The sequence below is a fragment of the Orycteropus afer genome, unplaced genomic scaffold, assembly GCF_000298275.1.
Source record: "Orycteropus afer afer isolate SDZICR_OR568_19922 unplaced genomic scaffold, OryAfe1.0 scaffold00226, whole genome shotgun sequence".
NCBI classification, from domain to species: Eukaryota; Metazoa; Chordata; class Mammalia; order Tubulidentata; family Orycteropodidae; genus Orycteropus; species Orycteropus afer.
In genome coordinates this window covers 1,820,748-1,841,329 of record NW_006921813.1, presented here as the reverse complement: position 1 = coordinate 1,841,329, position 20,582 = coordinate 1,820,748, and the positions used below count along the sequence as shown (strand labels likewise).

General features: G+C 38.6%; 1 protein-coding gene across 1 annotated transcript in view; it reads right to left on the bottom strand.

Annotated features, from left to right (window-relative positions):
• The window catches only part of ADGRG6 (adhesion G protein-coupled receptor G6), a 186,089-nt gene that overhangs the window by 77,896 nt on the left and 87,611 nt on the right, over window positions 1-20,582 (bottom strand). Inside the window, exons 4-5 of the mRNA XM_042782040.1 lie at window positions 9,490-9,831; window positions 7,067-7,690 (exon numbers count right to left, since the gene is read on the bottom strand). Of these exons, the coding sequence (XP_042637974.1) occupies window positions 7,067-7,690; window positions 9,490-9,831 (966 nt within the window). The remainder of the gene's footprint in view (window positions 1-7,066; window positions 7,691-9,489; window positions 9,832-20,582) is intronic.

The following is a 20,582-nucleotide window of genomic DNA, read 5'->3' as shown; positions in this document are numbered from 1 at the left end:
ATAGGGAAAGAAAAGGAAGAATAGAAGACGTCTTCATGGTTTCTAACTTGAGGAAGAGTAAACAAACTTAGATTATGGTGGAGTGAATAATAAGTTCAGTCATGGAAACTGCAGTGTCTGTGGGGCATTTTACATGAACTGCTGTACATGTTTTTGAAAAAAAAAAAAAAAAGGTAGCCAGGAAATAATCAACACAAGGTGTAGATGTATCTGGGATCTTCAGTTCTAGAGGGTAAATTGAAAAGATAACAGATGGACCTACAGAGATTCCTGTACTTACCAGATACAGGAAAAAGAGCCAAGGACTTGAAAAAGCAAAGATGGTACAGCAGAAGGTGACATTACAGAGTTCTAGTGAGGAAGTTTCATGGAACATGTGGCAATATCAACTGGAAAGGTCAAGAATGATAATGACTGAGAAGATCATTAACTTTGCAATTGGAATTCTGGTAGAAGCTCTAGAGAGATTAGTTTCAGTCGTGTGGGAGCACTAAAATCTAGACTGCCCAGGCTTAAGGTGTGAACGGAAGAAGAGGAAGCTTGGCTGTGAAAGAAAACATAGAGATAGGAAGGTAGCTAGAAAGGGACTTTCAAAGATTGAAGTCTTACGCAATCATGGGAAAAGAGCCCTTAAGGAAGCAGAAGTTGAAGCTCAGAGCCAGCCCCAGAGGAGACTGAGGTAGAATTTTATCCTGAATGTCTTCTGCCTATTGTTATTTATTTATTTTTCTTTCCATCATACTTATGTCCCTTCTTGCAGAACCTCTTATCCAAAAGGTACTTATATTTTAGTAAGGGACTGTGAAAACTAAGATGCCTATAAAACTCAAGTGACTGATGAAATCTCAGCCACTGTTACATGCAACAGAGGAGACCTTTGGATGGTGTTTCCGTGCTTCTCAAATTACAGTTGGCAGTCAGAGGCTCCCTAGGCCACGTCTGGCACTGATATAATATCTCTGGGAGACAAAGCAAGATAAGGGGACCGGGTTGTGGGAAAGAAGTTTTTAGGCTAATGGCATTTCTACTACAATGTATTAAAGAGCTTAGAGGTAGAAATAAGGAATGAAAATTAGAACAGCTTTGACTGTTGGAAGCAATCTAACAATTCTTGAATATTTGCTCAATTTCATTGTATGGGAACAATCATAAATTTCAGTAGATGACATATTTGTCATGGAAAACTAACAGTTATCTCACAATACATAAATGATCAATTGTTTAAGAGGCGAGTTCTTTCTGGGCATTTCTTATTCAGCAAATTGACATTGCTTTCCAAATCCTCAATCAATACTATTTTATTATGATCCAATATAGCCATAGCAATTTGAAGATATAGTGAAAATGGTGGAAATACAAGTAACAGATTTAATTAGAAGGAAATTATATCGATAACTGAAATCTTACATCAGAAATACACCAAATTATAAAAGAAATATACAAAATGTAGAAAGCATACATAAAAATCTTATTTGTACACAGTTCCATTTTCAGCATATAGAAAAGTCACTTCTCACACTTGATTTTCCTCGGAGAGCAGATTTACAAAGCAAGAAACTGTAAGAGAGCAGAGACAATCCTCTCTCCTAGATTGTGATATTGTTATTACCAATGAAATATCTTCAGAGTATGGCCTATGTGTGTTCACTGATTATTGTTGCTATCAAAAAGGTACTTTGTGATATTAAAACTTAATATCAATGGCAAAATTTAAAGCCAGATTTTCTTGAAAAATATGTAATCGCTGAATATGGGAAGTTGATGTAAATCTGTAAAACTGCTCATTTCTCTCCTGTATCTGTCATTCTTCTTCCAAAACCATGCTGGTAAAACTAGTCACTATTTCTATATAAGCTGTAGTTAAAAAAAAAACTGACATAGAATCAAGAATTCATCTGAGACTTTGTTTCATAATAATTCAAATAGTAAATCTTCACACTAAATTGTAATAACAGAAAAAAAAATTCTTTTCAAATTCTTTCTTCATAGTTGTTACTAAGATGAATTTTACAGTTTCATAAATAAATATATTTTAAATAAAATTATTTCTGGAAGGAGTTTTGTTTACAAAGTGTGCATTTTCAAAGAATAAAGTACTTTATAAAGAATTTATTATTAAAAAATTATTTAGTAATCTACAAATAATATACCCAATAATTTGGGGGCCAATAGGCAATCAAAATTTTACAGCAGGGAAGTTCAGAACTGTAATAACAGAAAGTGAATGAAAGGGTAGGAATCCAAAAGCTGATGAAGCCTTATTAAGTAGGCATAAAACTGTGGAGATAAAAACAAAAGTCAGTACAAATCTAAACATTTTCAGTAAAGAATAACAAAGTTGGGTGCATGTGAACTAGGTCTTATCTCTACACCACAGTGTCTAATAAATAGAAGTGTTTAATAAATGGTTGTTAAATAAATGTGACTTGTTTGAACTTGGACTATTCATTGAGTTACTGTACCACTCCTCAGGAAAGAGCAGTCATCAGTAAAATAAATAAAAATGGTACAGAAGGCACTGTCTGTTCTTTGTGAAAATGGATGGACATTAGCCAGTATCTAAACTTGAATCATAACATAGGCAATATGTGCACCTATAATTAAGGGGAAATTGTCTATCCAAGAAGGTTATAAAACTAAACGTTTTATAAACCAGTTCTAAGAAAAATAATGTTTCTATAAAATGAAAAAGAAATACTGCTAAATAAAATCTTTCTTTTTGAAAAGGGCAGACAAGGAAAGATTAACCATGTAAAAAAGCAAGCCTATTGAAAATTTCTTAAATAAGATTGTTGTTGTTGTTGTTAGATGCCAATGAGTCAGCTCCGACTCATAGTGACCCTCTGTACGACATAACAAAACACAGTCTGGTCCTGCACCATCCTCACAATCCTCGCTCTGCCTGAGCCCGTCATTGCAGCCACTGGGTCAGTCCATCTCGTTCAGGATCTTCCCCTTTTTCACTGACACTCTACTTTACAAGCATGATATCCTTCTCTGGAGACTAGTTCCCTTCTAACAACATGACCCAAAGAAGTAATTAAGGTATGTTGTTGTTGTTATATGCCATAGAGTCAGACCCAACTCATAGCGACCCCTCCTTGGGTTTCTGAGGCAGTATCACTATGGAAGTAGATTGCCCAAGCTTCCTTCTGAGGAGTGGCTGGTGGGTTTGAACCGCCAGCCTTCTGGTTAGCAGTTAAGTGCCTTAGGCACTATGTTACCAGAGCTCCAAATTAGGTATATTCTCCTATATATGATTAGGAAAGTGTGTTGTTGTTGTTGTTGTTGTGTGCCATCAAGTCGGACCTGACTCATAGAGACCCCTCCTTGAGTTTCTAAGGTGGTATCACTACAGAAGTAGACTGCCCAACCTTCCTTCTGAGCAGTGGCTGGTGGGTTTGAACTGCCAGCCTTCTGGTTAGTAGTCAAGTGCCTCAGGCACTACGCTATAGAGAAAAAAAATTCAATTATGAAAATAATGAAATACTTATTAATAATAAATGTAAGCCTGTTGTTGTCATTAGGTGACATCAAGTCAGTTCCAACTAAAAGCAACCCTATGTATAAAACGAAAAAGAAATACTATAAAACAGAACAAAACACTGCCTGGTCCTGCACCATCCTCACAATCCTTGCTATGCTTGAGCCCATCACTGCAGCCAGTGTGGCAATCCATCTCCTTGAGGGTCTTCCCCTTTCCCACTGACCCTCTACTATTTTACCAAGCATGATGTAATTCTCCAGGGACTGGTCCCTTCTGACAACATGACCAAAGTGCATGTGATGAAGTCTGGCCATTCCTGCTCCTAAGCATCTTGACTGCATGTCTTCCAAAGCAGATTTGTTTGTTCTTCTAGCAGTTCATGCTCTTTTCATTATTCTTCGTGAACACAACAATCCGATTGTAACAATTCTTCTAAGGTCATCCTTATTTACTGTCTAGATTTCACATGCATATGAGGCTACTGAAAATACCATGGCTTGGGTCAGGTCCACCGTAGTTTTCAAAGTGACATCTTTGCTTCTTAACACTTTAAAGAGGTCTTCTGCATCACATTTGCCCAGCGCCATACATCATTTGATTTGTTGACTGCTGCTGCCATGAACATTGATTATAGAACCAAGCAAAATGAAATCCTTGACAATGTTAATATTTTCTTCATTTATCAGACATTGCTTATTGGTCCAGTTGGGAGGATTTTTGTTTCCTTTATGTTGAGGTGTAATCCATACTGAAGGCTGTAGTCTTTGATCTTCACCAGTAAGTGATGGAAGTCTCTACTTTTAGCAAGCAAGGTTGTGTCATTTGCATTATCACAGCTTGTTAATTAGTCTTCCTCCAACCTTGATGCCACATTCTTCTTCATATAGTCCAGCTTCTCGGATTATTTGCTCAGCATACAGATTGAATAAATCTCCTGAAAGGATTCAACACTGACACACACCTTCCCTGATTTAAAATCATGCAGTATCCCCTTGTTCTGCTCAAATGACTGCCACTTGGTCTATGTACAGGTTCCTCATGAGCACAATTAAGTATTCTGGAATTCCTATTCTTTGCAATGTTATCCATAATTTGTTATGATCCACACAGTTGAATGCCTTTGCATAGTCAATAAAACACAAGTAAACATCCTTCTGGTATTCTCTGCTTTCAGCCAAGATCCATCACATCAGCAATGAAACTCCTCAGTCCATGTCCTCTTCTGAATCCAGCTTAAATTTTTTGCAGTTCTCTGTAGATGTTCTGCTGGAACTGTTTTTAAATTATTTGTAGCAAAATTATTAAGGCTAGGACAGTTAATACTTGGAACAAATGACTGTGCATTTTACTATTAAATTTAGTCAGTTCTTTTTCACTACCTTATTTTTATATTAAAATATATTTAACAATCAGCACTTGCAAAAGCTATTAATCTTCTATCACAAGGTGATCCTGAAACAAAGATCACGTTTAACCGATGTTTTCAGTCCAATGGAATGTTGGAATGAAACTCTTCTTCCCCCATTGGTTACTGTACTGATGATCAGTTGTTTGGAAATTACTGTTACCTTAAACAACAAACTATAATGTCCCAGAAAAAAGAAAGGTTAAAATGTTAATAGAGCACTTTTTTTTCATTTGTTGTTCTGCTTAGCTAATAGGCCCAGATATAATCTCTGTTACAGGTATTTCCTGCCAGTTAATAAGTGACTTGAGTTCTTCAACTCCCATAGCTGATGATTAAACAGCTGGAAATCCCCCCCTTGTGACTCCTGAATCCCAGTCCAAGACATCTGAATATATGGAATGCAGTGTTCAGCGTCATCTTGGAATGTCAAGAAGGCACAATAAAAATTAAAGGGAGTATTTTTAGGTAAATAAATAAATGGATTCAAATAGATTCTGTAAAATTGTGCTTCTCCATTGATTGAAATTACTTTGAAACCCACAGATGACTAAGCAATATGAGTCAGCACATATTTGATGCATTCTGGTAACCTTAAGGTTTGAGAATGGAGTTTTAAAGACAGTGGTTTAAAAAAAAAAAAAAAAAACCAGGAGGACTCTCAGATATAAACACTGGACAAGGAGACAGGAGATGTGTGTTTTAGCCCACTAATTGCCTCGGGCCAAGACAAGCCATTTATTTTTTTCTAGGCTTCACTTCCCTGTCTATATGAAGAGAACAGTGTGATCCAGACTCAGACTTCCAAACACAAATGCTTATGGGGGCCACAGGCCATCTAAAGACAGAAAAAGGGGTGATATGAGAAGAATAGAGAGAAGTAAAAGCTACAGTGAATTAGGAAGCCTCTTCAAAAGCAAGAGTCATTGCTTTGCTATCTAATCTTGAATTGCACAAGGATGCTGGGGAACATCATTAGTTCTTACAAAATTCTGCAGGGTCCTGGACCAGGGTTAAAGTTTACCCTCTCTCCAATAACCCACAGGGAAATCTCTCTCAAATGGCGTCACTAGTAGCTTGCTCAATATCTGTAGGAACTTTGTACACCACACAGATAGGTGGGTGACCCGCATGGAAGGGTAGGTGACAGGAGTTCTCCAGGCTGGAAGGATGAACACAGGCTCAGGAAGCTGAGGAGATGGATGCCTTAGGTCTTTCTAGTTTGTTCAAAGTGTTGGGAATGAATAAAACTCCCTCCAAAGTCAAATAGAAATTATGTTGAATACAAGGCCTCTTCTTCCTTCTTTATTATAGACTGTTATTTCTGTGCCTAAAGAATCTATACTACTGACAGCTTAGATCTAATCATATGACTTTCAAAATCAAAAATAGAGATGCTATTTTTTTAATGTAATCATTCCTATAGTAAAATAAGGACTTGCAGAATTAACATTGTACATACAGAAAATTGGAAGGAGGTCTACTTTAATTTGATTTTTGTTACATAGGATTATTTCCCTAAATACTTTGCATTCAGGCACTTGTAATAATATTGCATATAATGTTTCTCAAAGAACAAACAATAAGAGAAAAGTTTTTTAAACAAATGACCAATGTGCATTTTTAAACCAATGAAAGAAAGCTGAAAGACAAAACTGATTATCAAGATTTTTCCATAAAATGGAAAATTTTTATATTTTATACTGGCTGAGTAAATACCATTTCTTTAGGTACAGGTTGTTTATTTAAGGAATGTAACTGAAATTTCATTCCAGGATGACAAAGATCAGCTTATTATGATATCACTTTTATGACTGAAAACAATAACTTCTATATGTATTAATTTCTTCTAATGGTCCATATTCCAGATCATATTTATATTTCAGACATAACTTACACATAACTGTTTCTATGTTAGTGATAAACTCTGCAGTAGTTTGTGGTGTAGGGAAAACTTAAGAATGGTAAAACTGAACATTTTGATTCAGTAAAAAATGCTTGTACCCAAATGCATACTGCAAATGGCTGAGTAGATCACATTTTTAATATTAAAGGAGTCTGCTAATAACAGCCATGTGTATCAGTGCATGTGTAGGTGCAGATAAAATTTCTTACTGGCATATATATTCATGAAACAATGCTGAAAGAAAAAGGAGACTATGCCACAGACTTACCACAGCTCAGGTTGTTTTCAGCCTTCAGAGCTAGGGTTGGGATATTCCAGAAATCATTTTGCCAGTCAACCACATTCCCTTTCACATTACAGCTGAGATTGGAGAGGATTTTAGAATTCATGGTAAAGTTCCAAAGTCGAAAGTTATAAATGTCCCCTTTTAGAGAGGAAATTTCATTTTGATCAGAGCCCAACAACAATTTCCCATTCCCAGGAATAACTTTGCTAATGGTGGCATCACATGGAACCATTTCATAGCTTCTTCTGAAATTCACACCAACAGAGCCCAAAGAATTATTCCAAACAATGCAGAGCTGCTCAAAGCTGTCTGTGAAGATGTCTTCATTTTCCTTGACAGGTAACACACTATTCAGGAAGCATTTTGAGCCTGAAATAGTTAGAAAGTAACCACCCTGGCCCTTTCCAAAACTGAGCAATTGTGTGAAGGATGCATCTGAGTAGGAGAAAGCTGTCCAGTCATTGTCTTCATTGCCAATTTTGGTTGCTTCAAAGCAGAGTGAGAAAGCGCTGAGCTCTGGAATGGAGACACTTTTTGCAACAGATACTTGGTAAGCATCTAGCATCTGGGGTAAAATGACCTTTTGATTCCTTAAGGACACAGCAACTACAACAAAACATAATAGCAGAGAGAGAGAACGTTAATTCTAGACTATTGCCAAATGAGATGCAAAAAGTCTGCTAACCACACTGCTCCACCACTCTGTATTAACATTTTAGTCATCCTTTGACTCACCAATTCCCTCTATTTCTCTGCCCATTCTACCATCAAGCATTACCAATAGTGTTAGAACAATAATTGTAACAACGGAAAGAATAATAGGTACTATTTATTGATAATATATGTGTCAGGCATTGTTGAATGTTTCCATAAGCACTATCCCATACATCCATCAAAATAACTCTGTCTGTGAAGTTACTGTTGCCTTCATTTGGTACAAGAAGAAACTGCAACTCAGGGCAGTTTAATGACATTCGTATGAAGCAGAAGACCTAGGATTCTAAGTTACTTTGCCTGGCTTCAAACTCTGTGCACGCTCCCTTATAACAGAGACTTGTGGATTTCTACTCTACATACACAAGGAATAGTATGATTAAAACATAGCTTTAATGAAAATTTCTAGCTAAAAAAATCATGATGGAATTTAACAGTGTCATGGATTTTGTTGTTGTTGTTGTTGTTTGCCGTCGAGTCGGCCCCGACTCATAGCGACCCCTCCTTGGGTTTCCGAGGCAGTATCACTACGGAAGTAGGATTGCCCAACCTTCCTTCCGAGGAGTGGCTGGTGGGTTTGAACCGCCAGCCTTCTGGTGAGCAGTCAAGTGCCTTAGGCACTATGTCATGGATTTTAGTCTATTTAAAAAAACAAAAGTTCTATGTTGTTAAATTGTACTCAAAAGAATGCTTATGAGATATACATCCAGTATTCTCTATGCATTAAAAATAAAGTGCTGGAAGGAATCATGCCATCAACATTTTATTAGTGATTATGGCAGGGTGGTAGATGTATAGGTAATTCTAACTTGCTTTAATTTTTATTTCTCATTTTCCTATAACATTTTATACTTCTTAAAATATTGTGTTAAAAATTAAACTATGTGTGTTTTAATTAATCACACATTACCTAAAGTCCATCACAAACAGCAAATAACCCTACAAGCAAAAAAGAAAAAAAAAAATAATAACACCACTAACAGTCATTTTCATAGTTGTGCCTTTCATTTTCTTTTTTCTTTGTACATAGCACTTATTATTTAGGAAGCTCAAAATAAAATGTATAACAAAACCAGATAGTCTTGAATCTTAAAAAAGTTTTCTTTAAATAAAGACAGGTTTGGGAAAGAATAAGATAATATAAATGTTATTATATGTAGAATCTGGAAATTATATTTGATAAAAAGATGTTTTATTTCCTTTAATTAGTCATTTTCAGAGGATTTTCTCTGGGTTACTTATTTACTTGAGTTATTAATAGTCCTTTTTATTTTAATTTACAGGCTAATTTTCTATATTTGTCCCCTAGTACAGTGCTTTAAAAGGGCAACATCTTAAAAGCCGAAAATAAATGGATTTCTAAGTAGGGATGTTTTAAATTATCAGTGGAAGATGTTAGAATTACAGATTCAATTATTATCAATGGAGTATCTACTGTGCATCCCAAGCAGCCTTGAAATGTTCTGCAAAGAAACAATATAAAAGAACTACTGTAACCAGATTTTGGATCTGGTAACCATATATTGCTAATGAGAATGATCCAAAAATATTAACAGATTCTTGCCCTTAAATCCTAATCCTAATCATTCACATTCACATAAAAGAGCATAACTCTGTCTTCTGGGTCTTGTGTTTATTGCAGAAGATGTTAAATGAAAGCAGAAGGTTGGCATCGCCTTTGGTTTACATACCTCTGGTGTAGCTGGCATTGAAACCTTTCTTCTGGATGCTAAAGTCACTTGAAAAGGACACATGCATCTCATTCGCACTTGAGTTAAATGATAGGCCTTTGGCAGTTGCTCCACAAAATTTAGTCTGGCTTTCTCCATTATCAAGGGAAAGCGAGTCATAAATACAATTGGGAGCTTCCTCAATGTCGAAGTCATTAAACGTTATCTGAATGATGTAGCCAGTGGGGGCCCGGAGGGTCCACATGCAAGCCTGGCTGTTGGGGTAGTCGTTAGGATAGCACGGAGAAGTAAAGGTCCCAGATGGGTTGGATAGGTCAACCCTGCAGTTGGTACATCCCCATGCTGTTGGCCAGACAAAACAGAAACAAAGAGAAAGGCTAAGATCAGATGCCTCCAATAAATCAAGCATACCACACACTGGGGCCATCAAACAATAAACATTCTGAAATACCAAAATACAGTCATGAAAATTAAATGGAAAATGAACCCATCTCAAGGAGAAAGAGATGTACCAATGTTGTTCTTTGTTGGTATGTGCTGTCGAGTCAGACCTGACTCATAGTGACCCCTCCTTGGGTTTCCGAGGCAGTATCACTACAGAAGTAGATTGTCCAACCTTCCTTCTGAAGAGTGGCTGGGAGATTTGAACCGCCAGCCTTTTGGTTAGCAGTTAAGTGCCTTAGGCACTACGCTACCAGAGCTCCTTGATATACCAATGTTGTTGCTGTTATATGCCGTCAAGTTGGACCCAACTCATAGCGACCCCTCCTTGGGTTTCCGAGGCAGTATCACTATGGAAGTAGATTGCCCAACATAAAAGAAAACAAACATACACAATTTTAAAGCAAAGACTCTTAAATATATGGAGGTGAGAGCTTGTAGGCTCTGACAATCTGATGAAAGCCACAGAAGGGAACTCTCTCCAGTACATGTACATGAATCACCACCTGTGCATACAACTTCAGGGAACATAGGAGATCTCAGGAGCCAACAATGGATGTCACAAAGGTCCACAGATCTGGGGCAAGAATCCTTACTCTAGAGAATAATTGAACTGGCACAGAGGAGGAGAGTAAAGAACCATAAAGGAAAAGCTCAATATTTCACTTTTCTTCCATAAACACCAAGGAAGGAAAACTCTGAAGATACAAATGTTTAAAGAGAATGCTACAACTCAAAGCAACATACAGATCATTGTTAGGCCGAAGCAAACCCAAGCCACCAACATTTCAGTTAGCAGCTTCCTCCGGGTGTCCAGCCCTGATGAGACAGCCTGATAAGACAACCAAAGTGACAGAACCCGCCCAGACTAGAAAGTCCCATGCAGTGGCAAACTTCCTCTTGTGAAGCCTCCACATGCTAATTAAGTACAGACCCATGCTAACAGCTAATTGGACCCCACTATTTCCTTAGTGTCCCCACTTAGGTCCTCCACAAGACTATAAACCCTCCCCTCCCCAGCCAGACCCTGGGACTTCTCGGGCCCCTCTCAGGGATCCATGAACCTCGCCCGGGCCCCTCTCTGGGACCCGTAAACCTCACCCGGAAACTCAGAATAAAAACTTCTCTTTAACCTCACTTTTGTGCGTCCTCTTCTCCTTACTGTGGCCTTACAATCATCTTCCAGTAGATTATAATTTTATAAAATTCAAATAAATAGCATCCCCTTGCACATGTGCAATATTTATAGTTTAGAAAGTACTTTCACTTACCTCATTTGTTTGTCATCATTGATAATTACATGCTTGTGTGATTATCTCATTTACTCATTTGTGCAGAAAATATTTATTGAGTACCTGCCATGTGCCAAAATAGTATATACCAATGAGCACAAAAGACAGACTCTCTGTCTGAACGATTCTTACACTTTAGTCTTGGATATGAATATAAATAATATAATGACAAATGGGGATAAGAAGCATGAAGGAAAAAGCAAGGACTAGAGAGTGTGTGTTATGAGATAGGTGCAACACTGGGGTGGTCACAAAAGTCTTCTCTGAGGAGGTGCCACTTGAGTACAGACCCAAGTAAAGTGAGGTGCACCCTAGGAGCATGTGCCAAAATCAAACCAAGCCTACTACCAAGGAGTCGGATCTGACCCATAGCAACCCCTCCTTGGGTTTCCGAAGCAATATCATTATGGAAGTAGATTGTACAATCTTCCTTCCGAGGAGTGGCTGGTGGGTTTGAACCATGAGCCTTCTGGTTAGCAGTCAAATGCATGTGCAGGGGAATAGTATTGCAGACCAAAGTGATGAATCTAGTTGATAGCAGAACCAAGATGCAAACCAGCTCTTTTGAATGTAAAGCTAATGCCTTATTGGGTGGGGGAGGGGCAAGTAGTTGTAATAATTAAAAGACTAATAGCAAATGGTAAACACTAGTACTGTTTTATTTTTTTAAAAGAAAAAAACAAACTTTTTACTGTGATTTAGGTGAAAGTTTGTAGAGCTAACTGGTTTTCCATTCAACGTTTCATACACATCTTGTTTTGTGACATGGATTGATTGTAATCCCCATAGTGTAACAGAACTCTTCCCACTTATGCCCTGTGGCTGCCATTTCTATTTGTCCTTCCTGCCATAAGCTTTATCCCTGGGCAAAAGCTGCCCTTTTGATCTCATTTGGTCGGTTGTTCTCGGGAGTGCATACCTCCCTAGTATTACTGTTCACCTTCTATGTTTGTCTATTATTTGCCTGACCGTTGAGCCATGGGAGTGACCTTGGTTCCAGACTTGAAGAGTACCTAAGGGCCATAGTCTTATAGGTTCCACCAGTCTAAGCAGATCAGTAAGCCTGGTCTTTTTTTTATTATTTTGAGGTTTGCACCATATTTTTATCCCATGCAATCCAGGACTTCCTATTGTTATCCTTTTCAGAAAGGTCATGTGGTAGTTAAAGTTGTGTGTCATCTTGGCTGGGCCTGGTTGAGTGGCTGGGCAGCTGGTGGTAGTTATTCCCCATGATGAGACTGGCAATCAACTCCATGGTGGGATCCACCACAAGCAGCTGAGTAGCTGCCTTGGATATGTGGTCTGCTTCCCATATATTAGAAGCAGCTTTGGGAATGGTCTCTACCTTATGGTGCGCTTGGACCCTGCATGCAGCTGTGTCATTCATTGTTCAGCAGCCTCCCATGCTCTGCCCACCTTGGGACTTATGATGGACTTAAATTAATGGCCTGCCATGTGGTTTGGTAACATCGGGACTGTGCCTTTTTACCTGTCAACCTTGGGCTTCTCAGCCTCAGCAGCCAGCAGGTGTCTGAGTGAAGAAATGCCTCTAGTTCCAGTGGGCTGAGAAGAGGAGGCAGAGCTGGACCCCAAGGTTGAGAGGCTTTCACCCAGCCCCTAGAGCCTGGCACTTTGAACTTGGACTTAAAGTCTCCAAACTGTAAGAGAGTAAACTCCTGTTTGTTAAGGCCATCCCATTTGTGGTATATTCTTGTCAGAGCGACACTAGGTAACCAGAACAGGTCAGTAGTGGTAGCCAGGCATCATCTAGTCACAGAGGCTAGGGTTCATGTGGTCCACTAGACCTTTGGACTATATGTTTCCTTGCATCTTTGATTTTCTTCACTCTCCTTTGCTCCGGATGGTAAGACACCAATAGCTGCACCTTAGATACCTGCTCACAAGCTTTTAAAATTCCAGTTGCTCCTCACCAAAGCAGTATGTAGAACACCGTCTTTGTGGACTAGGTTATGCCAACTGACTTTGACTCCTGTGAGATTATGTTCCTGAGCCTCCAGGCCCAGTGACTCATTCCCTCAATGTGTTTGTTACCTTCTGTACTCTCTACTATATTCAGGGATATATCGACATCACATACAGATACATATGTAGAAATAGCCTCTGTTAAACATCTTCCCCTTTGGTAGAGTCCCATTAGCTTCCCCACACCTGTTCTGCCTGTGTGTCTATCTATGTACCCACTCATACACTGTTATTCCTGTTCTTGCAACACTGTGTATGCAATCGTATTCATTGTTGCCTTTAACTCTTGTGCTCTTCCCATGGTCTTCTTTTGCCTTGATCATACTGTGCTGACCTGCCCCTTGTAGTATATTGTCTCCTTTCATCCAAGTGATCCATGTCTAATCTCCAGTTGGTGATTTACATTTCCTCCCTCTTTTATCCCTAGTAACTCTCAAACAGTATTTCTTTCTGTGAGTAAACATTTTCTTGATTTTTTTACAGTAGTGATTTCATACAATATTGTTCTTTTGTGATTGATTAATTTCGTTCAGCATGGTGTCCTCTAGGCTTGTCTGAGTTATGAAGTGCTTTGCAGATTGATCATTTTTCTTTAATGTGTTGTGTAGTATTCCATCATGTGTATGTAAGATAGTTTGTTCATCCATTCATTCTTTGATGGACACTTAGGTTGTTTTTATCTTTTTGCTATTGTGAATAATACATCAGTGAACATGAGTGTACATGTATCTGTTCATTCACGGCTCTTGTTCTCTAGGATATATCCCCAGAAGTGAGACTGCTGGATCACATGGTATTTCTATCTTCAATTTTTTAAGGAAGTGCCATACCATTTCCACAGTGTTTGAACCATTTTACAGTTCCACCAGCAGTATATAAGGGCTCCAATCTCTTCACATCTCTTCACATCCTTGCCAGCATTTGTTGTTTCCTGTTTTTTGAAGTTTGTTATTAACGCTGGTGTGTGAGATGGAATTTCATTGTTGTTATGATTTGCATCTCTCTAATGGCTAATAATTGGGAGCATTTTTTCATGTGTTTGCTGGCAGTCTGAATGTTTTCTTTGGTGAAGTGTCTGTTTATATCCTCTGCATATTTTTTAACTGGATTGTTTGTCTTTTTGCTGTTGAGGTGTTGAAGTTTTCTATAACTTTTAGGGATTATTCCCTTGTCCAGTGTTATTGTCAAAATTTGTTTCCCACTCTGTAGGTTCTCTTTTCACTCTTTTAGTGAAGGCTTCTTTTGATATGGGAGCTCTGGTGGCGTAGTGCCTAAGGCATTTGACTACTAAGCAGAAGACTGGTGGTTCAAATCCACCAGCCACTCCTCAGAAGGAAGATTGGGCAATCTGTAATGATACTGCCTCAGAAACCCAAGGAGGGGTCGCTATAAGTCGGATCCCACTCGATGGCAGTGAGTTTGGTTTTTTATTTTCTTTTGATGCTCATAAATGTTTAATATTTAGGAGGTCCCAGTTGTCTACCTTTCTTCTGTTGCTTGCACATTTTTGGTTATGTTTGACAGTGAATTTATGCCATGTATTAACTCACTACTGTTGAGTCAATTCACTCATAACAACCCCCCTTGGGTTTCCAGATACTTCCATATACTTCTGTATATATACAGAAGTAGATTGCCCAATCTTCCTTCCAAGGAGTGGCTGATGGGTTTGAACCACCATTCTTCTGGTTAGCAGTCAAATGCCTTAGGCACTGCACCACCAGAGCTCCCATGCTATGTATTAGGGTTTAGAATCCTTAAATTTGCCCCTATTTGTTCTTTGATTATTTTTATAGTGTATATTTTACATTTAGGTCTTCGATCCATCTTGAATTAGTTTTCGTATATGATGTGAGATATGCATCCTGTTTTATTTTTCTGCAAATGAATATCCAATTTTGCCAGCACCATTTGTTAAAAAGACTTATCTTCCCCCATTTAATGGGTTTCAGTCCTTAGCAGCTGTCCATACGTGGACTGATTTACTTCTGGGTTCTCAATTCTGTTCCATTGGTCTATGTGTCTGCCATTGTACTAATAGCAGGCTGTTTTGACTACTGTGGCTGTTTAGTAGGTTTTGAAATCAAGAAGTGGAAGTCCTCCTATTTGGTTCTTCTTTCTTAGTACTACTTTGCTTCTCTAGGGTTTTTTCCCTTTCCATGTAAGTTGGTAATTAGTTTCTCCATCTTTTTAAAGAATGATGTTGGAATCACATTATAACTGTAGATGACTTTGGAATAGTATTGACATTTTCACAATTTAAGTTTTCCTAATCAAGAGTATGGTATATTCTTCCATTTATGTAGATCTCTTTTGGTTTCTTGTGTTTTATGATTTTTTTTTTAAATAAATCTTTGTATCTCTGGTTAGATTTATTCCTAAGTACTTCATCTTTTGGGTGACTGTAGTAAGTGTTATTGTCTTTCTGATTTCTTTTTCAGAGTTTGCTTTGGTAGTGTAGAGGAATCTGACTGACTTTTGTATGCTGATCTTGTATACTGCCACTTTGCTGAACATGTTCAGTAGTTTTCTTGTTGAGTCTCTGGGATTCTGTATGTATAGGATCATAACAAGGAACTCTGGTGGTGTAGTGGTTAAGGCATTTGACTGGTAACCAGAAGGCTGGCAATTCGAACCCACTAGCCACTCTGTGAAAGAAAGACTGGGCAGTCTGCTTCCATAAGGGTTTACATCCTTGGAAACCTAATGGGGATAACTCTGAGTTGGAATCAACTCAAAGGCAGTGAGTCTGGTTTTGGTTTTTGAGGATCATATCATGGGTAAATAGAGTTTTACTCTCGAATTGGATACCTTTTATTTCCCTTTCTTGTCTCACAGCTCTGGCTAGGCCTTCCAATACAATACTGAATAAAGCCAAACCAAACCCTGTGCCATGGAGTCTATTCTGACTATCAGGCAGAGCAGAAATGCCCCACAGAGTTTCCAAGGCTGTAAATCTTTACTAAAGTAGATTGCCTCATCTTTTTCCTACAGAGCAGCTGGTGGGTTCAAACTGCTGACCTTTTGGTCTGCAGCCCAATACCTTATCCACTGCACCACCAGAGCTCCTTACAATATTCAACAGGAGTTGTGATAAAGAGCATCTTTGCCTGCTCCCCATTTGCAAGGGCAATGTTTTCAGTCTCTCTCCATTAAGAATAATGTTGGCTATTGGTTTTATGTCTATGCCCTTAATTATGTTGAGGAATTTCCTTTCTATTCCTATTTTGCTGAGCATTTTATCAAGAATAGGTGTTGGATTTTGTCAAATGCCTTTTCTGCATCGATTGATATCATCATGTTGTTCTTTTCCTTTGTTTTATTTATGTTGTAAATTATATTGATTGTTTTTCTAATATTGAACCATTCTTGTATACCTGATATGAAGCCCACTTGGTCATGATGTATCATTGTTTCTTTAATATGTTGTTGGATTTTATTACCTATTTTATTGAAAATTGTTGCACCTGAAGTTCACGAGGGATATTGGTCTATATGTGCCTTAGGCACTACGCTATATACATATACACATATATACATATATATATATACATATATATATACATATACATATATATATATATATATACACACACACACACACACACATATATATATATATTTTAGTAGTGCCTTTGTCTTGTTTTGCTATCAGGGTTATGCTTGCTAGATAAAGAGTTGAGGAGTATTCTACCCTTTTCTATGTTCTGGAATAGTAGTTTTAGTAGAACTGGTGTCAGCTCTTCTCTGAATATTTGGTAGAATTTGGCAGTGAAGCCGTCTGGGCCAATAGTCCTTCTTTTGAGGGGGGAGTTTTTGTTTTTTAATGACCTATTCATTTTCTTCTTTTGCAATGAGTATGTTCAAATTTTCTACCTCAGGTTGTGTTAGATGGTGTGTTCCTAATTTTTCCATTTCTTTTAGGTTTTCAAATTTGTTCAAATAACAGTTCTTCACAGTAGTCTGATATTATCTTTTTTATTTCAGTTGGTTCTGCTGCAACATCACCTGTTTCATTTCTTATTCATGTTATTTGCATCTTCTTTTTTTTTTCCTTTGTTAAATTTGCCAATGGTTTGTCAATGCAAAAAGGGCATGCGGGAGGTGTCCTCTGCCCTCCCCTAACTTCACAAGGGGGAGAGAAAATCACCCTCAGCAACATCAGCCCAAGGCTGATTCCTACAAAGTTGCAGTGAGATATTCTTCTACCCTCCAACCCTTCTTTTTATTTTTTTTGACCAATTTTGACACCAACAGTCCCCTCCCCCCACTTTCTACCTCTGCTTCGCTGCTGGGTTCAATAATTTGTTGCAATGGCCACACAGAACTAATAGGCAATAGAGTTATAGAGTTTATTAGGTAAGCAACAAGGAGCTCTGGTGGTGCAGTGGGTAAGGCATTTGGCTGCTTATCAGAGGGTTGGCAGCTCAAACCTACCAGCTGCTCCATGGGAGGAAGATGAAGATTTTTATGTAAATCTACTTATATAAAGATTTACAGCCTTGGAAACCCAAGAGGGTGTTGCTGAGTCAGAATCAACTTGATGGCAGTGGGTTTTGGTTTGGTTTTTGGTAGGTAAGCAACAGGTTACAATCAAGTTCAGGAACGCTCAGGATACAATTCTTCGATCAGGATAGCTTCTCCTTTGCCATGCTTGCAAGCACTGGACCTCTTGGCTTTGCCTCTGCCTATGGTAAGTATTACAAAGTTCTTTTCACTCTGCCTATAGGGGTATCTCACTCTGCCAGTAAGCCTCCTGCCCAGAGGGAATCAGCTTTCTCACCCCATGGGCTGGCAAGCCTACTGCTATGTCTTGTGCCAGTCTCTCAGTTCTGCTGCTGCTATCTCTCTGCTGTATCTCTGCTAAGAAGGTCCAGTACAAGAATCTCGGGTGCAAGGGCATGCTCAATTCCTGGTTCTTTCTTGCTTATAGTGCAATTCCCCCTCTGCCTCTGAGAGGGCTTATTTTAAGACTACTTTAAAAAAAAAAAAAAAACTCACTGCCATCGAATCGGATCCGACTCATAGCAACCTCTCCTTGGGTTTCGGAGGCGGTATCATTATGGAAATAGATAGCCCAACCTTACTTCCGAGGAGTGGCTAGTGGGTTTGAACTGCCAGCCTTCTGGTCAGCAGTCAAATGCCTTAGGCACTACGCCACCAGCGCTCTTTATTTTAAGATTAGCAGAATGACAAAAACTGACCATGCCCACACTGGAATTCCATACACCTTATTTCCATGGTCCTACACCCAAAAGAGTACCATGTACTTCACATTATTAGCAAGCTATCCAATGCCCTTGGTGGGTCACAAGCACTCACATTTGCATAGTCTCACAAGTCATCTGGTGGGAGTCAGAAGGACCACAGCTGGAAGAGTCATATCAGTAATTCACTGCACCACGGTCAATTTTATTATTTCAAAGAACCAACTTCTAGTCTTGTTAACTTTCTATTGCTTTTCTGTTTCCTGTTTCATTTATTTATGCTTGAGTCTTTATTATTTCCTTTCTTCTGGTGACAGTAAGATTTTTTTTTTTCCTGTTCTTGTTCTAATTATTGGGGACTTTGAGTTAAGGTTTTAATTTTGGTTGTTTCTTCTTTTCTGATATGTGTATTTATTGCTATAAATTGTCCTTCTAGCACTGCTTTTGCTGTGTCCCAAAGATTTTGGTATGTTGTGTTTTCATTCTCATTCCATTCCAGGAACTTTTAAAATTTACTCTATTACCTGGTAGTCTTTAAGCAGAGTGTTATTGTTTCCATGTATTTGATTTTTTTTCCCCTTGATCCTCCTGTTGCTGATTTCTAATTTTATAGCATTGTGATCTGAGAGGAAGCTTTGTAATATTTTGATGTTTTTAAATTTATCAAGGCTTGCTTTGTGGCGTAATATATGGTTGTGGTAGTTATGTTTGTGTGTCAACTTGGCCGGGCCTGGTTGAATGGCTGGGCAGCTGGATGTAGTATTCCTCATGATAAAACCAGTAATCAACTCCATGGTGGAATCTACCGTGAGCAGCTGAGTAGCTGCTTTAGAGATGTGGTCTGCTTCCTGTATATAAGGAGAAGCCTTGGGGAGCGGTCTCTAGCTTACGGCAGGCACACTTGAACCCTGCATGTAGCTGCATCATTGTTCAGTAGCCTGCTGTGCTCTTCTGATCCTGGGATGTTCAATGGACTTGAATCAATGGCCTGCCGTGTGGTTTGGTAACATTGGGACTATGACATTTTATTTGTCAACCTTGGGCTTGTTAGCCTCAGCAGCCAGTAGCTGCTTGACCGAACAGATGTCTCTTGCTTCTGTGGGCCGGGAGCAAGAGGCAGAGCTGAAGCCCAAGGTCGAGGGGCTTTCACACAGCCCTGGAGCCTGGTACTTTGAACTCAGACTTCTAGCCTCCCAACCTGTAAGAGAATAAACTCCTGTTTGTTCAAGCCATCCCACTGAAGGTATATTGCTGTCCGAGCAGCAGCAGGTAAACAGAACAATGGTCTACTCTGGAGAATGTTCCACATGCATTGGAAAAGAATGAAAATTTTACTGTTGTTGAGTGGAGGGTTCTGTATATATGTCTATGAGGTCAAGCTGGTAGATTGTGTTATTTAGATGTTCTGTACCTTTGCTCAGTTTTTTTCTGGTTGTTCTCTTGTTCACCAAAAGGGGTATATTAAAATACCTTACAACTACTGTACAGTTGTCTAGTTCTCCTTTCAATTCTGTGAAAGTTTAATTTATGTATTTTGGAGCTCTTTCATTGAGTGCATAAATATTTATTATGGCTATGTCCTCTTGTTGGATCAGACCTTTAATCTTTATGTAATGTTTTTTCTTGTCTCTTTTTGCTTTTTGCCTTAAAATCTATTTTATCAGAAATTAACATTGCCATGTTCTCTTTTGGTTGTCATTTGCTTGATATGTTTTTCTACCTTTTGATTTTTAGGTTATTTTTGCCTTGGTGTCAAAGATGTGTCTCTTGGGGACAGCATATTGATTGGTCATGATTTCTTCTCCATTATGCTATTCTCTGCCTCACTGATGCATTTAATCCCCTTACAAATAGTATAATTATCCATAGGTCTGAATTTACTGCTGTGTTATTTTCCTGTTGTGTGTGTATTTGCGTAACTGGTGTTGATGGTTTCTTTCTTCAATAAATTTTTCTATGTTGAGTTCATTTTGTTTATGGATTTCCTTATCATTTCCTTTGCTGCTATTATTTTAGTGTCTACTGAGCCCCAGGGTTACAGGTGAGGAGAGACAACTCAGGGATGCCCAAAGCAGCAGGTGGGAAGAGCAGGAGAAAGGGTATTAAAAACCAGGAAGCCAGATAGAAGAGCAATCAGCCGAAGGGATTAGGTGAGGAGAGGAAACTCAGG